At 48.7% G+C, this 26,435-nt stretch overlaps 1 protein-coding gene across 7 annotated transcripts in view; it reads left to right on the top strand.

Annotated features, from left to right (window-relative positions):
- The window catches only part of CIT (citron rho-interacting serine/threonine kinase), a 277,393-nt gene that overhangs the window by 227,506 nt on the left and 23,452 nt on the right, over nt 1-26,435 (top strand). For all 7 annotated transcript variants that reach the window (XM_073582720.1, XM_073582725.1, XM_073582721.1 and 4 more), the window contains 2 exons: nt 12,655-12,735; nt 13,020-13,155. In XM_073582720.1, coding sequence (XP_073438821.1) covers nt 12,655-12,735; nt 13,020-13,155 — 217 coding nt within the window. The remainder of the gene's footprint in view (nt 1-12,654; nt 12,736-13,019; nt 13,156-26,435) is intronic.

The following is a 26,435-nucleotide window of genomic DNA, read 5'->3' as shown; positions in this document are numbered from 1 at the left end:
CCCGAGCTCTCGGACCAAGAGGTCCAGATAGCAGTGGTAGCAGACTACATGCTTCATGCAGCCCTGGATTCCGCAAGAGGTGTAGCGGGAATAGCATCAAACGCCATCACGATCCGACGCATCCTCTGGCTGCGAGAATGGAAAGCGGATGCGGCCTCAAAGAAGTCCCTCACGCGACTTCCGTATCTTACTGGAAGACTTTTCGGCGAAAAATTGGACACAATGATAGCCAATGCCACTGGGGGTAAGAGTACCTCTCTCCCTCAACTAAAACCGAAACGCACGTTTAAACGAAGAAACCAGACGCGATTCCGATCCTTTCGGAATTCCTCGGGCTGGTCCGTCTCGCGCCCAGCGCAAAACTGTAACCGCTCTCCACGCAGGGACAACCCACGGACGCAGCAGCGACTGGACAGGTCTCGGCAGTCGAAAGCAGGCCAAGCGAAACCCAAGGGAGGAAAACCTCAGAACTTCGCTTCATCATGACTCACAAACTCCGGAAGACACCCCACCAGTAGGCGGCCGACTTTTACTCTTCCAGCAAGTCTGGCTGCCTATTACAGAAGACAGGTGGGTCAGGGAAATAGTGTCTTCTGGATACAAGATAGAGTTCACTTCCGCTCCACCGAACCGGTTCTTCCTTTCTATTCCTCAAACACCACCAGACAAGGCTCGTGCTTTCCACTAAGCGGTCTCCTCTCTCCTTCAAGCAGGAGTTGTGGTGCCGGTTCCCGCGAACGAGAGATTCCGAGGGTTCTACTCAAATCTGTTCATAGTCCCCAAGAAAGGAGGCAGCGTCCGACCCATACTGGACCTAAAACAGCTCAACAATTACGTTCGGGTCCGTCATTTCCGCATGGAGTCCCTCCGGTCCATCATTGCATCCATGGAGCAGGGAGAATACCTTGCCTCCATAGACATACAGGATGCGTATCTGCACATACCAATTGCTCCCCCCCACCAAAGGTTTCTCAGGTTCGCGGTCAACCAAAGCCACTACCAGTTTGTCGCCCTTCCGTTCGGACTCGCCACGGCTCCAAGAACGTTCACCAAAGTCATGGCGGCCACCATGGACGTTCTGCACTCAAGAGGCATTCTAGTCGTCCCGTACCTGGACGACCTCCTCTTCAAGTCTCCCACTTTCAAAGACTGCGAGGTCAGTGTCTCAAATCACAATAGACACACTGAGTCGCCTGGGATGGCTAGTCAACCTACAGAAATCGTCGACTATCCCAAGTCAGACTCTAACATTCCTGGGAATGTTATTCGACACCTCCAGGGGCCTGGTGCTCCTTCCCAAGGACAAGACACTGGCCATCCGTCTGGGAGTTCTTACACTCCTTCGCAGTCCTCCTCGATCTCTCCGGTTTGCCATGAGAGTCCTCGGCCGGATGGCAGCAGCAATAGAGGCAGTGCCATTTGCCCAGTTTCACCTCAGGGTCCTTCAACTAGCCATACTCAGATCTTGGGACATCAATCCTTTCTCCCTCGACAGGGAGTTCAGGTTGACGTCGTCAACCAGGAGGTCCCTGCATTGGTGGCTCAAACCAACCTCGCTTTCACAAGGGAAGCCCTTTCTCTCAGGACAATTGAAGATCCTGACTACCGATGCAAGCCTGACAGGCTGGGGGGCGGTGCACCTACATCACAGGGCACAAGGCAAGTGGTCACCGAAGGGAGTGACATTGCCCATCAATATTCTGGAAATCAGGGCCATCCTCTTGGCACTGAGAGCCTTTCATCACTTGCTTGCAGCCTCGCACATACGGATACAGTCGGACAATGCCACGGCTGTTGCATACGTGAACCACCAAGGCGGGACCCGCAGCGCCCAGGCGATGAGAGAAGTGGCACATATCCTCCGCTGGGCGGAAGACACGAGGTCGGTACTTTCTGCGGTCCACATTCCGGGTGTAGAAAACTGGGAAGCCGACTTCCTCAGCAGGCAAGGAATGGACTCGGGGGAGTGGTCTCTCCATCCCGAGATTTTTTACCAGATCTGTCAACGCTGGGGAACCCCGGAGGTGGACCTAATGGCATCCCATCCCCAATTTCATGGCCAGGACACACGACCCGCGGTCGCTCGGAGCGGATGCCCTGGTCCAGGACTGGTCCCAGTTCCGACTCCTGTACATTTTTCCACCCCTCCCCCTAATCTCCAGGGTCGTGAGGAAGATCAAGCAAGAGGGAGTTCCAACCATCTTCATCGCGCCAGACTGGCCCAGACGTACATGGTGCACCGACATCGTTCAACTTACAGCAGACGCCCCCTGGCGTCTACCCAACCGTCACGACCTTCTGTCTCAAGGTTCGTTCTTCCATCAGAATTCAGGGGCTCTCAATTTGACGGCATGGCCCTTAAAACCTGGATTCTAACCCAGGCAGGTTTTTCACCGGCAGTCATTGCAACTATGATCAGGGCAAGGAAGCCTGCCTCCGCCAAGATCTATTATCGTACCTGGAGAGCTTTCTTTTCTTGGTGCGAATCTCATGGACAAGTCCCACTCCCTTATTCCCTCCCGAAGGTACTAGGTTTTCTTCAATCGGGCCTAGACGTCAAGCTATCCTTAGGCTCGCTTAAGAGTCAGGTGTCGGCGCTTTCAGTCCTTTTTCAAAAGCGCATTGCTATTAAACCTCAAGTAAGGACTTTCATCCAGTGAGTTTCCCTATTGGTTCCTCCCTACAAACGTCCGCTGGATACGTGGGACCTCAATCTGGTCCTGACAGCATTGCAAGCTCCACCCTTCGAACCTCTTAGAGGAGTTCCACTCTCCATTCTGTCTCAGAAAGTGTTTTTTCTAGTGGCGATCACCTCGTTACGCAGAGCGTCGTAATTGTCAGCACTTTCCTGCAGACGGCCTTTCCTAGCCTTTCACCAGGACAAGGTGGTTCTCCGCACGGTACCATCCTTCCTTCCGAAGGCTGTGTCCAACTTTCACCTCATTGAGGAGATTTCACTGCCATCCCTTTGCCCGGTTCATAGAGTGGAGAAGGCTCTGCATACGCTTGACCTCGTCAGAGCACTGCGGATTTACGTGTCCAGGACTGCACCTTTCCGGAAGTCTGATTCCCTCTTCATTCTTCCAGAAGGTAGTCGCAAGGGACTGCCGGCTTCCAAGGCTACCCTTGCCAGGTGGATCAAGTCCACCATACATGAGGCCTACCGACTTAACAGTTCCCCTCTTCCGGCCGGTATCACAGTACACTCTACACGGGCAGTAGGGGCCTCCTGGGCCATTCGGCATCAGGCTTCGGCACAACAAGTGTGTAAGGCGGCCACTTGGACTAGCCTACACACGTTTACGAAACACTACAGTGTTCATACCCAGTCCTCAGCGGATGCGAGCCTGGGTAGACGGGTTCTGCAGGCGGCAGTGCCCCAAATTTAGGGACCTGCCAGCACAATATTTGTCCATTGCTTCCCACCCAGGGACTGCTTTGGGATGTCCCATGGTTCTGTGTCCCCCAATGAGGCGACAGAGTAAAGGAGATTTTTGTGTACTCACCGTAAAATCTCTTTCTCTTAGCCTCTAATTGGGGGACACAGCTCCCACCCTGTTGCCCTTATGGGCCGTTGTTTACGGTTGAGTTCTCTCATATTGTTCTTTGAGCTCGTACATAGTAGCCTTCTTACAGGCATGGTTATGTTATTTGGTTACGTTCCTCCTAATGCTTTTGCACAAAACTGGAGAAGGCTGACGCCGTCCAGGGGTGTATACTGCAGAGGAGGAGCCAAAGTTAATCTTTTTCAGATTATGCATAGTGTCGCCTCCTAGTGGACAGCAGCATAACACCCATGGTTCTGTGTCCCCCAATTAGAGGCTAAGAGAAAGAGATTTTACGGTGAGTATACAAAAAACAGGATTTTTGGGTTGCTTACCGTAAAATCTGTTTCTCGGAGCCTTCATTGGGGGACACAGAGACCACGGGTGTACGCTGCTGCCACTAGGAGGCTGACACTATGCACAAAAAAAGGGTTAGCTCCTCCTCCGCAGTGTACACCCCACCGACCGGCAGGAAATTCCTCAGTTAGTGAGAAAGCAGTAGGAGAATTAACAGAATAGATTGAAAAACAGGACAACTCAACTGTAAATAACCAACAAACATAAGAACAGGAGTTGCAGAACATGGGAGGGTGCTGTGTCCCCCAATGAAGGCTCCAAGAAACAGATTTTACGGTAAGCAACCCAAAAATCCTGTTTTCTCGTTCGCCTTATTGGGGGACACAGAGACCATGGGACGTCCCAAAGCAGTCCCTGGGGCGGGAAAGCAAACTTCCATCAGGCCTGCGGACTCACCACCGCTGCCTGCAGAATCCTTCCACCTAGGCTGGCATCCACCGAAGCGTAGGTGTGGACCTTGTAGAATTTCACAAATGTGTGAACCGATGACCAGGTTGCAGCTTTACAAGCTGCAGCGCGGAAGCTCTGTGGCGCACCGTCCAGGAGGTACCCACTGCCCGGGTAGAGTGAGCTCTAATTCCCGGAGGGGTCAATCGATGTATGACCCGGTAGGCCTCCAAAATTGCCGATCTGATCCAGTGAGCAATAGTAGCTTTGGAGGCCGGCTGACCTCTCTGCACCCCATCTGGAAGGATGAAGAAGAGAGTCTGTCTTCCGCAAAGAAGTCGTCCTAGCTAGGTAGACCTTCATCGCCCTGACCAAGTCCAGCTTGTTCAAGGAGCGGTCCCGAGGACGAGCTGGACCCGGACAAAAGGACGGGAGAACAGTATCCTCATTCAGGTGGAAAGTGGACAGCACTTTAAGAAGGAAAGCGGGCGGAGGCCGCAGAACTACCTTGTCCTAGAGTAGTACCAAGAAAGGAGAGCGGCAAGAGAGGGCCGCCAATTCCGACACGCGCCGGATGGAGGCGATGGCCACTAGGTAGGCTACTTTCCATGAAAGGAGGGATAGGGGAAAGTTCCCTGAGAGGTTCAAAGGGAGGACCTTGCAGAGCCTCAAGAACCAGATTAAGATCCTAAGGATCTACGGGCGCTCGGTACGGAGGAGCCGTATGAGCCACTCCTTGAAGGAAGGTTTTGACCTGAGGACGGGAGGCCAACGTCTTCTGAAATAAAATGGACAGCGCCGAAACTTGACCTTTTAAAGAGCTGAGGGCAAGGCCTGCATCACGCCCTGCCTGAAGAAACACCAGGACAGAAGGGAGCGAAAAATGTATGGGCAGAATGTCGGTGGACTCGCACCAAGTGAAATAGGCCTTCCAGGTACGGTAATAAACTTTGGAAGACGATGGCTTTCTGGCCCGGATCATAGTATGAATAACTCGATCCGAAAAGCCTGATCGTTTCAAAACCTCGGTTTCAACAGCCACGCCGTTAAATTGAGTGGCCGAGAATTGGAGTGGCAAATCGGACCTTGAGACAGCAGATCTGCCCTGTCTGGAAGCTTCCAGGGGGCGTCCGCGAGAAGGTTGACGATGTCCGTGAACCAAGCCCTTCTGGGCCAATTCGGGGCGATGAGTGACTGGAATTCCTTCCGCCTTGATTTTCTTCAACAGCCTGGGAAGAAGAGGCAGAGGAGGGAATAGGTAGGGGAGCTTGAACTGCGACCAAGGAATGGCCAGAGCGCTGGCGCCCACTGCGAGAGGATCTCGAGCCCTGGATACAAACTTTCCTGTTGAGGCGAGAATCTAGCAGGTCTATGTCCGGGGTTCCCCAACGACAGCATAGCTGAAGAAATACCTCCGGACGTAGGGACCACTCTCCCGCCACTAGACCCTCGCGGCTGAGAAAATCGGCGGCCCAGTTGTCCACGCCAGGAATGTGCACCGCGGATATTGCCGGGACTGAAAGCTCTGCCCAATGAAGAATCTTGGACACTTCTGCCAGGGCTGAGAGACTCCGTGTCCCCCCTGGCGGTTGACATATGCCACCGCTGTGGTATTGTCTGTCTGAATCCGGATAGGCAGGCCCTTGAGAAGCCTCTCCCAGTGAACAAGAGACAGATAAATCGCTCGTATCTCGAGGACGTTGATCGGCAGAGCTGACTCCTGAATCGACCATCGACCCTGAACAGTGTGACTGCGGAACACTGCCCCCGGCCGAGGAGGCTGGCATCCGTTGTCACAATCTGCCAGTGAATGGGAAGGAATGGCCGTCCTAGGGAGATGAGAGGAGACATCAGCCACCAATTGAGGGACTTCTTGACCCGGTATGAAAGACGAAATGGGCGGTCCAGGGAAAGAACAGACCTGTTCCACCAAGACAGTATGGCGTATTGGAGGGGTCTGGAGTGAAATTGGGCAAAGGGAACCGCCTCTGTCGCTGCCACCATCTTTCCCAGGACTTTCATGGTTGTCCGGAGAGATGGAAGTCGTAAGATATGCAGTGCTCGCACATCCCGCTGCAGGGAGCAAGTCTTTTCTTGTGGGAGAAAACCTTCGATAGACGATTGCCGAACAATAGACCCAGAAACACAAGACGTTGTGTCGGAAAAAGGCAGGACTTCCTTTTGTTGATGAGCCACCCGAAATTGGACAGGGTGTCGGGGACGATGGTAAGACTTTGGCGAGCTTGATGAAAGGATGGAGCTTCGATCAGAATGTCGTCGAGGTAAGGAAAAAGAACGAGACCTTTGATTCTCAACAAGGCCATCAACGCTGCCATGATCTTCGTAAATACTCTGGGTGCGGTGGCGAGATCGAACGGCAGTGCAACGAATTGGTAATGTTCCTGGCGAATCGCAGGAATTTCTGATGGCCGGAGAATATGGGAACATGTAGATAGGCATCTTGAATGTCTATTTAACACATGAACTCCTGCGTCTCTATGGAAGCGATTACCGACCAGAGACTCCATTCGGAAATGACGCAGTCGGACTGTCTTGTTGAGTAACTTGAGGTCCAAGATGGGGCGAACTGTACCGCCTTTTTTCGGTACCACAAACAGGTTTGAGTAAAACCCTGTGAACCGTTCTGACTCGGGGACGGGCACGATCACTCCAGAAGTGAGGAGAGAGGCGATGGACGCAAAGAACCCCGGAACTAAGGCAGGATCTTTTGGAGGTTGGGACTCGAAGAAACGATCCCGGGAACGAGAAATGAACTCTATCTTGTATCCTGATGATACCACCTCCCTGACCCAAGCGTCCTCTACTGAGGCAAGCCAGTCGTCTCTGAAGAAAAGACGTCGACCTCCCAATTGGGAAGGACTCTCGGGGGTTCGTTGATAGTCATGCTGATGTGGACTGTCCAGATCTGGATCCGGAGGTTCTGCCCTGGGAGGAGTGAGATCGCCTGGAGGGAGTGGGTCTGAAAGACGCCTTTTTTCTATCCTGGCGTACCTGCGTTTTCTGTTGGTTAGAGAAGTTGTCTGCCGTTTTGAAACGGTGGAATGTCCGAAAGGGCCGAAACTGACGTTTTAGCGGAGGTCTGCGAGGCTTGGACTGAGAGAGGAGGGAACTCGTGCCTCCAGTGGCGTCCTAAATAATCTGATCCATCTGGGATCCGAAGAGACGCGCTCCCTGAAAAGGCAGATTGGTAAGAGACTTGTCTGAATTCAAATCCGCCTGCCAAGCCTTGAGCCAAATTGTACGTCGGATTGCCACAACGCTGCTTGACGCCTGAACTGCGCAAGACGCGACATCCAAGGAGGCAGAGAGCAGATAATCCCCTGCATGGGAGATCTGGTTGGCCAGTTCGGACAATTGCTCTGGTTGGGCCTTACCTAGGATGCCCCTGCAGAGATCCTCTGCCCAAGTGGCTATGGCCTTCGCTACCCAAGAGGAAGCGAAGGCTGGCGCTTAGCACCGCCGCAGCCGCTTCGTATGCTTTGCTAAGGATTCTATAATCCTATCATTCGAATCCTTTAGTGACGCCACACCTGAAATCGGGAGGACCGTGCTGTTAGACAATCTGGACACGGGTGCGTCTACCGAGGGGGAAGCAGACCAGTTGTTGGTGAGCTCCTTGGCAAACGGGTACAGCACGCCGAGGCGCTTCCCTCTTTGAAGGCGCCTGGTCGGATTTTCTCTTTCCCTGGTAAGGATCTTGCCAAACTCAGAGTGGGAGGCGAAGACCCTGGAAGGTGTTTCTGCCCGTCTGAACGAAACCTCCTGTTCTGAGGATTTCGCAGGGGAGTCTGAGATTTCGAAGGTGTGGTTAATCGCAGCAATGAGGTTCTGTACCGTAACCTTCATGTCCGCGTCCAGCTCTAAGATCCCTTCGGATGACACATCCGAGAACGCTTCACCTGACTCGGGTCAGGAGGCACGGGAGGGCGACTGCTGGGAAGGACTATGTGGGGATGTGAGGCCAGGAGGGGATCCCGGCCGGTGATCCTGTCTGGGCCTTTGTGGCTTCTGCTGGCTGGCTCAGATGGGGCTTCATGTGACCTGCTGGACCCTGCAGAAGTGTCCAGGGGCAACTTATCAAGGACGGCTACTATGGACTGAGACACCCTGGTGAGGCCTGCCACAGATTGTGAAAGAGACGAGGCCCAACCAGGAATGGGGGGTTCGCTTTCACGTGGCGCAATAGGTGGCTCCTGGACGGAGTCATGCTGAATGGGATTGCTGCAGTCCAGGCAGAGGGGTGGGGGCAGGCGGACGGCCACGCTCAGCCTTAGAGATAGGATAATGAAGGAGAAAAGAAGAAACCTGCGGAAATGCTGGAAGGTTGGGGGACAGAAGGCAGAGAAGGGTGTCAGTCTGCAGTTGCAGAGCTACTCACGATGCGGTGTCCCCAAAGGTGCTGATACACGGCTCGTCTGAAGATGCAGGGCCCCAGCAGAGGAGAACGTGGAATCCCTCTGTGTCCGGCTGACATGGTGATAAAATGGCGGCAGCCTGAGGGAACCAGGATAAACGCGCGCCTTCAAACGAAGAAGATGGGCGGAGCTAGCTGCTGAGGCAAAGAGGGTACCGCCCGCTGCCCACCGCAGGCTCTGAGAGGCGGTGGGTGGTCCTAAAACGGGCGGGAGAGAAGCCCGCCTATGAGAGAGAGAGAGCGGGGGGGCGTGGCCGCGACGTCAGAGAAGGCCCGAAATGAAGCCGGGGACTAAATTAATGGCGACGGCCGCCTGTCAGCGTGGGGCGGCACGGAGGTCTCGCAGCGTCGCCGCGGCCACCTCCCTACCTATCACCTGGATCCCCTGCCGAAAGCCGAAGAAAGAAGGAGGTGGAGAAGCATAGAACAAGGCCCGCGCAACAGCCGGGGCCCGTACGAATGCGGCGGCCGCCGGGAGGCGCGGGCGGCGCAGAGACTCCACAGTACTCCCTCGGCGACCGCTCTCAGGAATCCTGAAACCGGCAGGGGGCTGCGTCTTGGACTGCATACTCACCTCCGTTTGCAATAAAGTACCTGATATATCCCACGCTGTCTGCGTCTTTGTGGTATCCGCGCCTCATCCGACCGACAGGCTCTGGTAGGCGAGTGGGTGGGAGGCGGGGGGCGAGGACTCTCCTGATCGCTGGCACGCACCCGTGCTAAGCTGTGGTCCCGCCACTGAGAGCTATGAGGATACGGGGTGGCAGTACACGCCGTACTCATAGTCTCTTGTGGGAGTACAGTAGTGACCATTCACACTGTATCCCTCCGGAAACCTGAAAAGGAACGACGCACATCGAGGTAGATATGGGTCTAATGAAAGACCCATGTCCACCTCCTACTGACACTAAGCTAAACTGAGGAATTTCCTGCCGGTCGGTGGGGTGTACACTGCGGAGGAGGAGCTAACCCTTTTTTTGTGCATAGTGTCAGCCTCCTAGTGGCAGCAGCGTACACCCGTGGTCTCTGTGTCCCCCAATAAGGCGAACGAGAAATCTCCTTTTTTCTCTTTCTCTCTCTCTCCTCCAGAAGCACAAGGGAGAAAATTCACAGATCGAATACCACCTAACAAATCCGCACAGCACAAACCGCAGGAAATCCGCATCAATTCCGCAGGAAATCCGCATCAATTCCGCATGAAATCCGCAAGCGTTTCCCCCTGCGTTTTCTGCTAAGAGGTGCGGATTTTGTGCAGAATATTCTGCAGACTAATCTGCAACGTGTGCACATACCCTTAGAAAGTATTTGCCATTGTCAACCTGAGGTCTTGCCTGCATCGCAGTTCTTAGGAAAAGGAACATTTCCTTTAAATTAGGCTGTTCTGTCAGATCTCACTGCACTTTCTGTAGAATTGTGCATATGTGTATGTTCGTTAGATGTGTATCGAAAAAAATAAAAATAAATATATAAACAAAGTTTGTTATATATTCCTAAACATTTTACATAGGTGTAACGTGTGAGACAGAATAAATGAAATGTCATTATTTTCTGTACAAACATGAATATATGGTGTCATTTTCCAGTAGGGTAGGGTTTGTGTGTTGCGCGTTGTTAGCTCCAGTGGTGTTAGCAGTATGTGGGTTTGGGGTTGGCCACTTTGTTTTAACATTTCAGTAAATATGTTGGAAACCCGATTATGTGCAGCATACTTAAAGGTAGTTCCTTACTTTGTGAAGCCATGCCCACTTGTTTCGGCTTTACAGACTGCCCACCCTGGGAAAAGCCACTGTTGGAGAGAATTGTGATCGGACACTTTCATCAGTGGGCACCACTGAAAAACACTGGGCATGCCCTATTCTCCCATTTTCCCATTTTTTAATACAGTTGCTTTTGGATATGTCAGGATACATTCTCCTTCATCAGTGGCCATGTCCAAGATTGGAGTGCGCGGAGGGAGCTGTATTAACAAGGGGTCCTGGATAACCAAAGTAAAAAACTGGTGCTGATTTAATATAACTATATGCTGTATTAGTAAAGTGCACTCATGTTTCCAACATAGTTGTTAAAATAATCATTCAGTGGCCAATCCCTTTAATATTGCAGGTAAGCATATTCTGTAATTCATTTTTTAATTGCCCCTTATTGTATTTTTTGCACATTTAAGGTTGCTTGATAGATCTATCTAAATGAAAATTGTTTAAAGGCATGAAATCTAATGATAAAAAAAAACCAAACAAGATAAGTCACCCTAGGAGCCTACTTAACCTGTTTGGTTGTAAAGGTCCGTTTTGGCTATATACTGCATGCTTCTAGATTAGGCGGACATTAATCAATATGGCCAATATTTCAGCTCCTGACTACTGAACATCAAATGTGTCTAGTAATGTAATGCTATGGTCACATTCTGAAATTGCTGAATAGAGATGAGCAATTTTGTTCGGATTTTGTTGCCGAATCTGATTTTACCATATTCGAACACTGTTCATGCCGAATGTTTGCAATGTGATTGATTCCCAAAATATTCGGTAATTTCTACTCCCATTGACTCTAATGATGTTCGGCTGTGTACAACGAATATAGCAAAAACAATATTCGATTCCGATTGTATTTGGAACCAAATCCGAACAAATTTGCTCATCTCTACTGCTGAACAACATATAGAATGTATAACATTAGAAACAGTAAGCAGCACAGAGCTAATGATTACCAGACAGAGCATGTGGACAAGAGACTTCTCGACTCATAACACCCCTTTAAGATGGCGGAAAAACAACTTATGCGAAAGCTGTAATAATGGCCATATCAAATTTCACTCTGCTTCCTCAGAAATGGCTGAAAGGAGTCCTGTTTTAAGCAGAAACCATTCCTTTACTCCATGTGATGTGTCTAGTATGGCAGCTATTCCAATAAGTGGGACTGAGGTATAATGCAAAATTCATCCCATGAACATGTGGGAAAATGTAGCCTTTTTTTTGTAATACTTCACAAATCCATTAATTTAGGGACGGCTGTTTAGCAAATAAGTCTCGATCATCTAACACCTATAGTAGCAGTAAGGGTACGTGCACACGCTGCGGAATCCGCTGCGGATTAATCTGCACGGATTTTGCAAAAACCGCAGATAAACCGCAGGTCAAAAGACCTGCGGATTATCTGCGGTTTTGCCTGCGGTTTGGTCCTGCGGATTCACCATCTCCACAATGGTGGAGATAGGAACCCGCAGCGGTTTCCGCAGAAAGAATTGACATTCAAAACCGCAGCAAATCCGCGCAGATTTTTCCGCTACGTCTACACAGCGGTTTTTTAATACCATTCATTTGAATGGTACTGTACACCGCAGCTAAAACTGCTGCTGGTCCGCAGCGGCCAAAACCGCTGCGGAAACCGCAGCGTGTGCACGCAGCCTAAAGCTTCTGAGAAATAATGATATGGCTACTGGTATGGCGGCACAAAGACTGACTGCAGGAAGTCCTTTACAACGGCAATTATTTGAATGGCTGCCACAACTGTACAGTCTCTGTATATCTAGACAGTATAGATTTGTGATTGCTTCTAATTGCTGCCCCCCTTGTATAAGTTTAGTATGTAACTGTATGTTGCTCTTTTCATGACATCAGGATGAGTATTTTGGAGGTGACATGTTTTGTAGAAAAGGTAATTATCACACAGATGGTCTTGACACAAGTCTGTTGTGTTTGTTACCTCTTGTTACACTAGCGGCTGCGTTACTCACTCTCCTTATGTGTCACTGTCACTTTGTGTCCCACCCTATTGGTGAACTATCAATGTGAAAGTAGCATGGAAGTTTTTTTTTCTTTAAATCTCATTATTGAATGATGTTATTTGCATTACACAGGCACAGTATATATGTAAGCTTAGATCTTGTTATTCTGTGTAATTATGTTATTTTGTTTGCCTTTATGATCACAGAAATTGCTTGGAAATTCCCTTTTAAAACTGGAAGGGGAGGATCGACTGGACATAAACTGTACTATACCCCTAACAGAGCAGGTAGGCATGAAGGCAGAGGAATTCCTAATACATTACACTGAGCCATGCAAAATCTGCACTAAGAAGTATGGAACCCAAATATACATTATAGCCTCATTGTATTACGTATGATCTTACCTTTATGTATTTAATGCATTGCTTGCACACATTACACCAAATCAGAGTTCATGTGAATCGTCTCTGGACAGAGAGTCACGTGGAGTATATTATATTGCTCTTTAATAAATATACTCTATCTGTCCTTGCATTGTGCATCACCGTGTGCGCCTTTCTTTTCTTTGCAGATTGTTCTGGTCGGAGCCGAGGAAGGCCTGTATGCTCTGAATGTGTTAAAGAATTCTCTCACTCACATTCCTGGAGTCGGGGCAGTGTTCCAAGTTCATATCGTGAAAGAGCTAGAGAAACTCCTACTTATAGCAGGTAACTGCATGATTTTAAATATATATATATATATACACACTAGACTGCAAGAGAAAAGACGGACTGCACCGCCAGTACTGCTGAAATCCTATGCTGTCGGTACTATACCATGCTGCCGACTTCGCCTCGTGACCTCGGGTGCTTGTCCAGGAAAACACAGTGTAAAAAATCCACCAAGAGAAGCAGATAGCACTCACCGGTCTTTTGTAGAAATTCCGCTCTTTAATAGCAATAAAAAAAACATGTTGGCCGGGGGAGTGAGGACAGGAGTGGGCAGAAACTTGATGACGGACGTTTCGCACCGTCCCCATGAATGACTTACTGTCCCCATACGAATAACCCTATCCGTCATGTGAAATTTACAGTATGGGCAGTGACCACACTTGTGATTGCCCTTGGGAATTCCTGCATTAAACCAGTTACTATCTTCCTTCCCAATACGGTTAAGGAATTGGCGGAAATTGTAGCAAGGGGACCCCTGATTTTGTGCAAACGTAGCACTAGGCTGAGGGACGCACTTGGAGTAAGGTCACTATGGCAGCAGCTGTGGAAGGAGGAGCGATATAGTGACAGGTTACTTTCTTCCCCCGTCACATCCTTCCACTAATTGACCCGTGGAAGCACTAGTGTGCGCGAAACGTCCGTCATCAAGTTTCAGCCCACTCCTGTCCTCACTCCCCCGGCCAACATGCTTTTTTATTGCTAATAAAGAGCAGAATTTCTACAAAAGACCGGTGAGTTCTATCTGCTTCTCTTGGTGGATATATATATACCCGTTGTCAAAATTGTTGGTACCCTTCGTTTAATGACAGAAAAACCCACAATGGTCACAGAAATAACTTGAATCTGACAAAGGTAATAATAAATAAAAATCTATGAAAATGAACAAATGAAAATCAAACATTGCTTTTCAACCATGCTTCCACAGAATTTAAAAAAAAATAAAACTCATGAAATAGGCCTGGACAGAAATGATGGTAGCCCAGAAAATGATTTTTGTGTACTCACCGTAAAATCTCTTTCTCTTAGCCTCTAATTGGGGGACACAGAACCGTGGGTGTATGCTGCTGTCCACTAGGAGGCGACACTATGCATAATCTGAAAAAGATTAACTTTGGCTCCTCCTCTGCAGTATACACCCCTGGACGGCGTCAGCCTTCTCCAGTTTTGTGCAAAAGCATTAGGAGGAACGTAACACAAATAACATAACCATGCCTGTAATAAGGCCATTATGTATGAGCTCAAAGAACAATATGAGAACTCAACTAACAACGGCCCGTAAGGGCAACAGGGTGGGAGCTGTGTCCCCCAATTAGAAGCTAAGAGAAAGAGATATTACGGTGAGTACACAAAAATCTCCTTTACTCTGTCGCCTCATTGGGGGACACAGAACCGTGGGACATCCCAAAGCAGTCCCTGGGTGGGAAGCAATGGACGAATATTGTGCTGATAGGCCCCTATACTTGGGGTATTGCCGCTTGCAGAACTCGTCTACCCAGGCCTGCATCCGCTGAGGACTGGGTATGCACTCTGTAGTGTTTTGTAAACGTGTGCAGGCTAGTTCAAGTGGCCGCCCTACACACTTGTTAAGCCGAGGCTTGGTGCCGAATGGCCCAGGAGGCTCCTACCGCCCGCATAGAGTGTGCCGTGATACCGGCCGGAAGAGGAGAATTGTTAAGGCGGTAAGCCTCTTGTATGGTGGACTTAATCCACCTGGCAAGGGTGGCTTTGGAAGCCAGTAGACCTTTGCGCACGCCTTCCGGAAGAAGGAAAAGTGAATCAGACCTCCGGAAGGGAGCAGTCCTAGATACGTATATACGCGATGCCCTGACAAGGTCAAGTGTATATGCAGAGCCTTCTCCACTCTATGAACCGGAAACGGGCAAAGAGATTTTCTCATTGAGGTGGAAGCTGGACACAACCTTCGGAACGAAGGATGGGACTGTACGTAGAACCACCTTGTCCTGGTGGAAAGCCAGGAAGGGTCGTCTGCAGGAAAGTGCTGAAGTTCGGACACCCTGCTTAGCGAGGTGATTGCCACCAAAAAGACAACTTTCTGTGATAGAAGGCGGAGTGAGACCTCCTTAATGGGTTCGAAAGGAGGTGCCTGCAGTGCTGTCAGGACCAGGTTGAGGTCCCACATCTCCAATGAAAGTTTGTAGGGGGGAACCAATCGGGAAACCCCTTGGAGAAAAGTCCTCACTTGCGGCTTGTTAGCAATGCGCCTCTGAAAGAGCACTGAGAGCACTGACACCTGGCTCTTAAGCGAGCCGAGGGATAGCCTGGCGTCTAGGCCCGATTGAAGGAAACCAAGAACTTTTGGGAGAGAGTAGGGGAGTGGAATCTGTCCACGCGATTCGCTCCAGGTAAGGAAAGCTCTCCAGGTACGGTAGTAATTCTTGGCGGAAGCTGGCTTCCGTGCCCTGATCATGGTTTTAATAACATCCGGTGAAAACCTGCCTGGGTTAGAACCCAGGTCTCAATGGCCACGCCATCAAATTGAGAGCCCCTGAGTTCTGATGGTAGAATGGGCCTTGTGACAGAAGGTCAGGACGGATGGGGAGACACCAGGGGGCGTCTGCTGTGAGTTGTACGACGTCGGCGTACCATGTACGCCTGGGCCAGTCTGGCGCGATCAGGTTGGTTGGGACTCCTTTTTGTTTGATTTTCCTCAGGACTCTGGAGATCAGGGGGAGGGGTGGAAAGATGTACAGAAGCTGGAACTGGGTCCAGTCCTGAACCAGGGCATCTGCACCGAGCGACCTTGAATCGCGCGTCCTGGCCATGAATTTGGGGACCTTGGCATTGAGATGGGATGCCATTAGGTCCATGTCCGGGGTCCCCCAGCGATGACAGATCTGACGAAAGATTTCGGGATGGAGAGACCACTCCCCCGAGTCCATTTCTTGTCTGCTGAGGTAGTCTGCTTCCCAGTTGTCCACACCCGGAATGTGGACCGCAGAGAGTACCGACCTCGCATCCTCCGCCCAGTGGAGGATATGTGTCACTTCTTTCATCTTTAATTGATTCCTTTAAAAACATATATTAAACACAGAGATACAAAACGAATAACCATGTGCCAAAGTGCAATTGTGCAGTGCTCTATTAAAAACAAACCGTGTTGTTCTTTCCAGGTATCATATGGCCCAGGACAATGCCGTATTATTATATGTCCAGGTGTCCCCTCATACCTAGAATCTAAGACCATATGACACTTAAGTATTTGTAGTTATGTATAGACCAGGCCTTTATGTCGTAAATAATATTGTTACTTTTATAGACATATACATCAGATAGAGGTCACTAAGAAATTTTCCGCAGAGGCCGAGTTTACGGTGAAAGAATCTAGTTTACAAAACATTATAGAAAAATTTCAATATCACCTTAAAGAAAGGAAACATAAATATTTTATTCGGGATTTACAAGAATTCCGGGATAATAAAGCATACTCAGTAAATCACGGTATAACTAGTAGACCGCAGGAGACGGATATATCGTCTTCAGAGGCAGAATTTTCGCATTCAGAAACAAGATATAAAACCGGAAGAGGGAGAGCAAGGGGAAGGGGGGGTCCACGTGGGGGGAGAGGATCTGGGCGAGGTTCCCCACAGAGGGATCATTTTTTAGACACAAGTTACCCAGTAAGAAACAGGTTCAACGGCAGGAACCCCAATTAGACAATCATATAATTAACCTTTCCTCAAAATCTCTCAGTAAAGAACAGATGGCGGTTCTCAGTAAGGGGATGTCTTTTGTCCCAACATCTGACTTTGAATGTTTTGAAACTATTAAGGACTTACATCTCTTCATCCGTAAACTAAAGTGGAAAAAACACTTTATAAATATAGATAAAAAAAGCTGCGCTGATTTGGGTATAGAGGAAGATCTACTTAATGATGTGAGATTTTTGTTCAATTTGGGGGATATGAATCCCAATGATCTGGGTGAGGGACCATTCACACAATTAAAAAACAAAAGTAAACAGATGCCACCGATTGGCAAGGATATAGGGGCCCTTGACACATTTGTTAACTTGGTATCTAGGGATATTAAGGAATTAGGTAATATAAAAAAAAGACGATTCCATAACCTTACCAAGTCTGAGATGGATGGGCTTCTTGAGCTTGAGAGAGACAACACTATAATAGTGAAACCCGCAGATAAAGGGGGGAATATAGTGTTGATGGATGTAGCACAGTATAAAACTATGTGCTACTCATTGTTAGGTCCATGGGGTATGAAAGAATGGAACATAACCCCACAAGCATCTTTCTAAATGAGCTTAAGAAGTTGGTGAATGGGGCCTTTCAGGCAAAACTCATTGATAAAAATGAGAAAGATTTTTTGATTCCACTACACCCAATTGTGGCAACATTCTATGCCCTGCCTAAGGTTCATAAAGGCCTTTCGCCATTGAAAGGCCGACCGATTGTATCGGGAATAGGAAGTTTAACCCAAAATTTGGGTATATATGTAGACAAAATTTTAAGACCATTTGTTGTATCACTTAGTTCCTACACAAGGGATACCACCGACCTCTTATTGAAACTTGACAACATCGAATTGGACACCGATATGATCTTGGGTTCAATAGATGTAGAAGCCTTGTATTCATCCATCCCCCATGACAAAGGTCTGATGGCTGCGGACTATTTCCTTAAAACAAGAGGCCTCCAATATACGAGACATAACCTGTTTGTTATGCAGGCCTTGGAATTTTGCCTCACAAGAAATTTTTTTCTTTTTGATGGCAGGTTCTTCCATCAGCTCAGGGGCACTGCGATGGGCAGCCCTTGTGCGCCCTCGTACGCAAATCTGCTCCTGGGCTGGTGGGAGGAAAATGTCATTTTTGGTGAGCATGTCGATGTGGCGGAGGACAAAATAGTCCTGTGGCTCCGCTACATCGACGACATTTTTGTTATTTGGAAGGGTGATGAGAACAGTTTTAGAACTTTTGTGAAAGATCTTAACATGAATGATATTGGTCTTAGCTTTACATGTGAGGCTAGTGCCAACAGACTACCCTTCCTGGACATAGTCATCAAGAGGGGAGGGAATGACCGGATAGTCACAGAAACGTATAGGAAACCTACCTCTACGAACTCCCTTCTAAGATGGGAATCTAGTCATCCAGTCCCCTTGAAAAAAGGTATTCCTAAAGGCCAGTACCTACGCATGAAAAGGAATTGTACAGATCAGAGAGATTTTAAGAGACAAGCAGATGACCTTAGATCTCGTTTTCATGAACGAGGATACCCAGACGATATTCTCAAAGGGGCCTATAAGACTACAGTAGAGAAGGAAAGAAAAGAACTACTTATACCTAAACAGCAAACCAATGAAGAGAATACCGTAAGGTTCATCACCACTTTTTCCAATGGGTCAAATGAGCTAAGAGCCATTATGGACCGACATTGGCCTATATTACGTATGGACAATGATCTTGGAGGCTTGATCTCGGACAATCCACAAATCACCTTTAGAAGGGGCCGTTCCTTAAAGGATAGGTTGGTCCGCAGCCATTATACCCAGAAAACTTCATGTAGCTCAACATGGCTAGGTACACAGCCGAAGGGCTGCTTTAGATGTGGTAGCTGCAAATATTGCACCTCTATTCAACAGAGCAAGGAATTTCAGAGTAATGTCACAGGAAAGATCTACCCTATTGGTCAATTTATTAACTGTAGATCAATAGGAGTGGTATATAAGATCACCTGCTGATGTGGCCTTGAATACGTTGGCAAGACCAAGAGGGAGCTGAGGGTCAGGGTAGGTGAACACCACAGAGACATAAGGAGTGGGGGCGCCACTTGCGCAGGAATTTAGGGTGCCAACCTCCGCGTGAGGTAGGGAACAGCTAGCTAGGGACCTATAGGGCCAGATTTAGCGGGCACCCTATCTATAATTCCTACAGACATATGGAGGTTGGTGGTATCCTCCTATATGCATGCAACAAAATTATTTTCCAGATTGAGGTAAAATTAATTTCATCATTACATTTGTTTTTTAGTTGCTACTCTGAGTCTTTTTTCTGCTTTTTTTTCCCTTGATAGGGTGTAAAGTATTTATTTTCATTCACAAGGTAATCCCTGACAAGGTCCATGAAATGGGTTTTGGCGTTTTGGATATTTCATAACGCCTTTTATTAATCATAAAATGGCCTAAAAATTTGGGTCCCGTATAAATAATGATAGGGGGACGCAACTGGCATCTATGATTATTCTAAATGAAGCCGCAATAGAAGATCGTATGCAATAAGATAAAGCGAGCGGTTTCCATGGATACGTGATGGTCAGGTGATGCCTAGACCAATCACATAATATGGTGGTATTCAGACTGACATGCCTGGTAACGCCCAGGAAGTGGGGCATAGGTATGGCCAGTTCCTGTCTAAACATGACGCGCGGCGGCTGTTTGGTAGACCCAGGAAGTGGGGCAAGCTACCTGAACAGATGCCGGCGTTATGCGCAAACCGGAAGTACTATACGAGGCAACCGGAAATGGCAGTAAGCCGCGGTATGCCGCGATTTATAAAAGGCAGCTGTCTTACAGCGGGCGTGCTATGCGCCAGAATAAGATACCCCTGATGAGTCAGGCAATGACGAAACGCGTTGGGTGACAAGCGCGGAGATCGGGTCATGATTTTGGGCTTTCTAGACGGACCCTACCCGGTCATCTGTTTTTTACAGAAGCGTTAAAGATAAGTACAGCGGTCTCAGTATCTATAGTGGTATTATGAAATGGTTACACTATGCTTATATGAGGTGTTATATATCCTGATGCATTTAACCGATGCTGTATATATGTTGAGCTAATGTATATGGGCCGGATGTATATGTCTATAAAAGTAACAATATTATTTACGACATAAAGGCCTGGTCTATACATAACTACAAATACTTAAGGGTCATATGGTCTTAGATTCTAGGTATGAGGGGACACCTGGACATATTATAATAATACGGCATTGTCCTGGGCCATATGATACCTGGAAAGTACAACACGGTTTGTTTTTAATAGAGCACTGCACAATTGCACTTTGGCACATGGTTATTCGTTTTGTATCTCTGTGTTTAATATATGTTTTTAAAGGAATCAATTAAAGGTTATATTTTATATTTTAAATATTATACCAATTTGCTACATCTATTGATCTGATATTGATTTGAGATACCCCCGCTATATAGTCACTTCTTTCATCGCCTGGATGATGCTGCGGGTCCCGCCTTTTTGGTTCACGTATGCCACCGCCGTGGCATTGTCCGACTGTACTCTGATATGAGAGTCTACCAGCAAGTGATGAAAAGCTCTCAATGCCAGGAAGATGGCCTGAATCTCCAGGATGTTGATGGGCATGGTCGCTTCCATTGGTGACCACTTGCCTTGCGTCCTGTGATGCAGGTGCACCGCGCCCCAACCTGTCAGGCTTGCGTCGGTGGTCAAAACCTTCCATTGACCTGAGAGAGAGGATTTTTCCCCTTGGAAGCGAGGCTGGCTTGAGCCACCAGTGCAGGGACCTCCTGGTTTTCAATGTTAACCGAAACTCCCTGTCGAGGGAGAACGGATTCCTGTCCCAGGATTTGAGGATGGCCAGTTGAAGAGGCCTGAGGTGAAACTGGCAAATGGTACCGCCTCCATTGCTGCTGCCATCCTGCCGAGCACTCTCATGGTAAACCGGAGAGATCGGGGGGAATTGCGGAGGAGTATGCGAACTCCTAGACAGAGAGCCAGTGTCTTATCCCTGGGGAGGAGCACCAGACTCCTGGAGGTGTGGAATAGTATCCCGAGGAAGGTCAGAGACTGACTCGGGGTAGTCGATGACTTTTGTAAATTGACTAACCATCCCAGGTGACTCAGAGTGTCTATTGTGATTGAGACGTTGACCACACAGTCCTTGAAGGTGGGGGTCTTGATGAGAAGGTCGTCCAGGTATGGAACGACTACTATGCCTCTGGAATGTAGAACGTCCATGGTGGCTGCCATGACCTTGGTAAACGTTCTGGGAGCTGTGGCGAGTCCGAACGGGAGGGCCACGAACTGGTAGTGGTCCTGGTGGATTGCGAATCTGAGAAATCTTTGATGGGCGGGAGCAATTGTTATATGCAGGTATCGGTCTTGTATGTCTATGGAGGCGAGATATTCTCCTTTCTCCTTGGACGCAATGATTGAACGGAGGGACTCCATGCGAAAGTGACGAACCCAAACATACTTGTTGAGTTGTTTTAAGTCTAGTATGGGTCGGACGCTGCCTCCTTTCTTGGGAACTACGAACGGATTGGAGTAGAAGCGCTCGTCTGCGGGAACCGGTACTATGACTCCTGCTTGAAGGAGGGAGGAGACCGCTTGATGGAAGGCTCGAGCCTTGTGTGGCGGTTTTGGGGGAACGGAGAGGAAGAACCGTTTTGGTGGGCTGGAAGTAAACTCGATCTTGTATCCGGAAGACACTATTTCCTTGACTCACCTGTCTTCTGTAATAGGCAGCTAGACCTGCTGGAAGAGTAGCAGTCGTCCGCCTACGAGTGGGGTGTCTTCCGGAGGTCGTGAGTCATGATGAGGAGAAAGTCTGAGGTGTTTTTTTTTTTTTTTTCCTTGGACTTTGCCTGGCCTGTTTTTGACTGCCAGGTCCTGTCCGGCCTCTGTGCCGCCCGTGTGTTGTCTCTGCGGGGGGGGGGGGGGGGCGGATACGATTTTTGTGCTGGGCGCGAGACGGACCAGCCTGAAGATTTCCGAAAGGATCGGAAACGGGATTGGTTACGTCTTTTAAACGTGCGTTTTGGTTTTAGTTGAGGGCGAGAGGTACTCTAACCCCCGGTGGCGTTGGATATCATTGTATCCAATTTTTCACCGAAAAGACGCCCACTGAAGTACGGGATATTTGTGAGGGACTTTTTTGAGGCCGCATCCGCTATCCATTCCCTCAGCCAGAGAATACGCCAGCTCGTGATGACGTTTGATGCTATTCCCACTACGCCTCTTGCAGAATCCCGAACTGCATGGATCATGTAATCTGCTACTACTGCTATTTGAACGGCCTGGTCCGACAGCTGAGGATTTGAAGCTTGGAGGCCCTCTTGCAATTTTTGAGCCCAAGCCAGAATGGCCTTGGCCGCCCAGACTGAAGCAAATGCGGTAGCCATAGAGGCCCCTGCCGCTTCGAGGATTGAACGAGCCATGCGTTCTACCTGCCTGTCTGCTGCGTCCTTGAGGGTTGAGCTGTCTGGCAGTGAAAGAAGAGTCTGTGCTGCTAGCCTAGAGACTGGGGGGTCCACTTCGGGTGGATCTGTCCACTCCTTAGTGTTCTTCTGTGGGAAGGGGTACCCTGGTTCCAAGTATTTGCGATACGCTGCGAAAAATGTTTAGTAAGTATTTTCTGAAATTCCGGGATTAGGGAAGACCTTAGGTGGTTTCAGAACACTCTCGAAGCAAATCTTGTGTTCTGGGGCTTCCGGGGTTGGATCAGAAATGTGCAGCACCCGACGGGTGGAGGAGATTATATCATCAACTAGCGCTGAATTGCTAGGGGGACAAGTGACCAGATAATTCTCTATTTCGTTGTCTGAGTTAGTCACACATATGCCTTCCGAGTCTGTGGTCGGGAATCGTTGCGGAGATCCGCATTATCTGTCTCTGTCAGGGGACGGACTAGGTGACCTGGAGCCACTGTGTCTCTCCCTGGAGGGGGACGACCAATTGCTATGTGAGGACGCAGATGAATGCGACCTGTGGGTCCGCTTACGTCTGAGACTGTCGGAAGTGGCATGTCCCTGAGACGGGCTGTCCCTTTGCTGGGTAACGATAGCCGAGAAATGACCCTGCAAAGCCTGCAGTAGTGTAGAGGTCAGGCTATGTATGGACTGTGTCATAGACTGCGACATCTGAGTAGCCCATTCTGGAATGGAAGAAGATGCAGAAGCGTTGGTTCTGACCCAGTGTTTTGGACACAGACCCGGCAGTGCGGGTATGTGCTGCCCCTTGGAAGGGTGGTCTTGAAGGCTGTGCAGAATGCATAAAAGCAGTCTTGCCTGGTTTTCTTCCTTGAGCCCGGCATAATGCACAGAGGCTGGCTAGCAGGGGTCCTACAGGGGTGGCTATGCAGAGGGGAGAACTTATAGGTAATATGAATGCACAGCTGAGTAAAGAGAACCCAGCTGTGATCTTACCCCACCAGTGTGCCCCTAAGTCCAGCGCCGACAAATCACAGTCCTTTGCCCCCCGGAGACTGCTGTATGGCTGTCGGCTATGTTACCTGCTGCAGCAAGATGGCCACCGGGATTCTGAGGTGGAGGGGGAAGGGGGCGGAGAGCTGAAAAGGGCGCGCTGAGCTATGTAAAAGCGCGCCCTTCCTGCCTCGATCCGCCCCTTCTATGACACTGCAGAGTGTCATTTTCGTCATCCGGGGGGCGGGCGGGGGGGGGGCGGGAATAGGGCGGCGACTTCGGCCTAAATTTGATACCTCATGCCCAGAAGGGCTCCAGGACGGCGCGATTGTCCAGGGGGGGTCGGATTCAAACCAGACCCCCCCCCCCCGGATTGAACGGTAGGCTAGCGGTGGGGTTATGAGCGTGAACTGGGCCCTGTGGGGGGTCCCTTTGAGGCGCTATGCAGCTGGTGCTGCCGCAGAGACGGGCGCAGGGAGCCCTGTCTCTGACAAGTGCCATGCCTGCCTGCACTTCCCCGGTCCCAACAGGAGCCCGCAGCTGGTCTGGGGTCCCTGGACTTGTAAGTGGCCGAGTGGTGCCTGGTACAGGCCCTACCTGCGGTGTCTCAACCTAATGCCCCCAGAGGGGGATTAGGGAGGGTGCTGCTGTCACCGTCAGGGGGCTTCATCCTATCCTCGACCTCAACCCAGAGCCCAAGGGAACTGGGGAAGGAGGGGGGGTCTCGACTTCGAGCCAGTACCTGTGGGACTGGGGAAGGAGCGACATGGGGAACAGCCATCTCGACCTCAACCGGGTACCCCTGAATAGGAGGGAGCCATGCCGGGAGTCTCGCTGGAGACCCGCTTTTCTTCATCTGTAATCCGTTGAAAAAAATCAAGGAAAAAACGGAGTAAAAAATCTTAGGTGTGCCTCCTTGCGACACTAAGCAAAAACTGGATAAGGCTGACGCCGTCCAGGGGTGTATACTGCAGACGAGCCAAAGTTAATCTTTTTCAGATTATGCATAGTGTCGCCTCCTAGTGGTCAGCAGCATACACCCACGGTTCTGTGTCCCCCCAATGAGGCGACAGAGTAATAATGTGACAAAAGGGACTGTGTCCACTAATTAGCATCACAAGTGTCTACAGTCTTGGAATCAGTGAGTGGGCCTGTATAGAGGGCTACAGATACTCGCTGTGCTGTTTGGTGACATGGTGTGTATCACACTCAACATGGACCAGAGGAAGCGAAGGAAAGAGTTGTCTCAGGAGATTAGAATTTCTAGCCAAACATATTAACTGTAAAAGTTATAAGACCATCTCCAAGCAGCTTGATGTTCCTGTGACTACAGTTGCACATAAACTTGAAAAGCGCTGCGGAATATGTTGGCACTATATAGATAAAGATTATTATTATATTATTCAGAAATTTAAGCTCCATGGGACTGTAGCCAACCTCCCTGGATGTGGCCACAGGAGGAAAATTGATGACAAATCAAAGAGATGTATAACACAAATGGTAACAAAAGAGCCAAGAAAAACTTCTAAACAGATTAAAGGTGAACTTCAAGCTCAAGGAACATCAGTGTCAGATTGCACCATCCGTAGTCGTATGAGCCAAAGTGGACTTCATGGAGATGACCAAGGAGGACACCATTGTTGAAAAAAATCATAAAAAAGCCATACTGGAATTTGCCAAACTACATGTTGACAAGCTAAAAAGCTTCTGGGAGAATGTCCTATGGACAGATGAGACAAAAATGGAACTTTTTGGCACGGCACATCAGCTATTTGTTCACAGATGGAAAAATGAAGCATATCAAGAAAAGAACACTGTCCCTACTGGGAAACATGGAGAAGCCTCTGTTATGTTCTGAGGCTGCTTTGCTGCATCTGGCACAGGGTGTCTAGAATCTGTGCAGGTTACAATGAAATCTCAAGACTATCAAGGGATTCTAGAGACTGGTGTCAGTCGCAGGTCATGGGTCTTGCAACAGGATAATGACCCAAAACACACAGCTAAAACGCCCAAGAATGACTAAGAGGAAAACATTGGACTATTCTGAAGTGGCCTTCTATGAGCCCTGACCTAAATCCTATTGAGCATCTTTGGAAAGGGCTGAAACATGCCGTCTGGAAAAGCCAACCTTCAAACACGAGACAACTGGAGCAGTTTGATCTTGAGGAGTGGGCCAAAATACCTGTTGAGAGGTGCAGAAGTCTCATTGACAGTTACAGGAATCGTTTGATTGCAGTGATTGCCTTAAAAGCTTGTTCAACAAAATATTAAGTTAAGGGCACCATCATTTCTGTCCAGGCCTTTTTCATGAGTTTTATTTTTTTTTTAAATTCTGTGGCAGCATGGTTGAAAAGCAATGTCTGACTTTCATTTGTTCATTTTCATAGATTTTTTATTTATTATTACTTTTGTCAGATTCAAGTTATTTCTGTCACCATGGTGGTTTTTCTGTCATTAAACAAGGGGTACCAACCCAACAATTTTGACTGTGTGTGTATGTGTGTATATATATATATATATATATATATATATATATATATATACACATTACCGTTCAAAAGTTTGGGGTCACCCAAACAGTTTTGTGTTTTCCATGAAAACTCATACTTTTATTAATCAACTGAGTTGCCAAATGAATTTAAAATCTAGTCCAGACATTGACAAGGTTCAAAAAGAAGATTTTTATTTGAAATAATAATTTTCTCCTTCAAACTTAGCTTTCGTCAAGGAATGCTCCCCTTGCAGCAATTACAGCATTGCAGACCTTTGGCATTCTAGCAGTTAATTTGCTGAGGTAATCTGGAGAAATTTCACCCCATGCTTCCAGAAGCCCCTCCCACAAGTTGGTTTGGCTTGATGGGCACTTTTTGCGTACCATACGGTCAAGCTGCTCCCACAACAGCTCAATGGGGTTGAGATCTGGTGACTGAACTGGACACTCCATTACAGATGGAACACCAACTGCCTGCTTCTTCCATAAATAGTTCTTGCATAATTTGGAGGTGTGCTTTGGGTCATTGTCCTGTTGTAGGATGAAATTGGCTCCAATCAAGCGCTGTCCACAGGGTATGGCATGGCGTTTCAAAATGGAGTGATAGCCTTCCTTATTCAAAATCCCTTTTA

This window comes from Dendrobates tinctorius, unplaced genomic scaffold, assembly GCF_039654945.1.
Source record: "Dendrobates tinctorius isolate UK_male_01 unplaced genomic scaffold, ASM3965494v1 ptg000073l, whole genome shotgun sequence".
Taxonomy (NCBI): Eukaryota; Metazoa; Chordata; class Amphibia; order Anura; family Dendrobatidae; genus Dendrobates; species Dendrobates tinctorius.
Note: the sequence above shows the minus strand (reverse complement) of the source record. Positions and strands in the feature narration are given on the sequence as shown.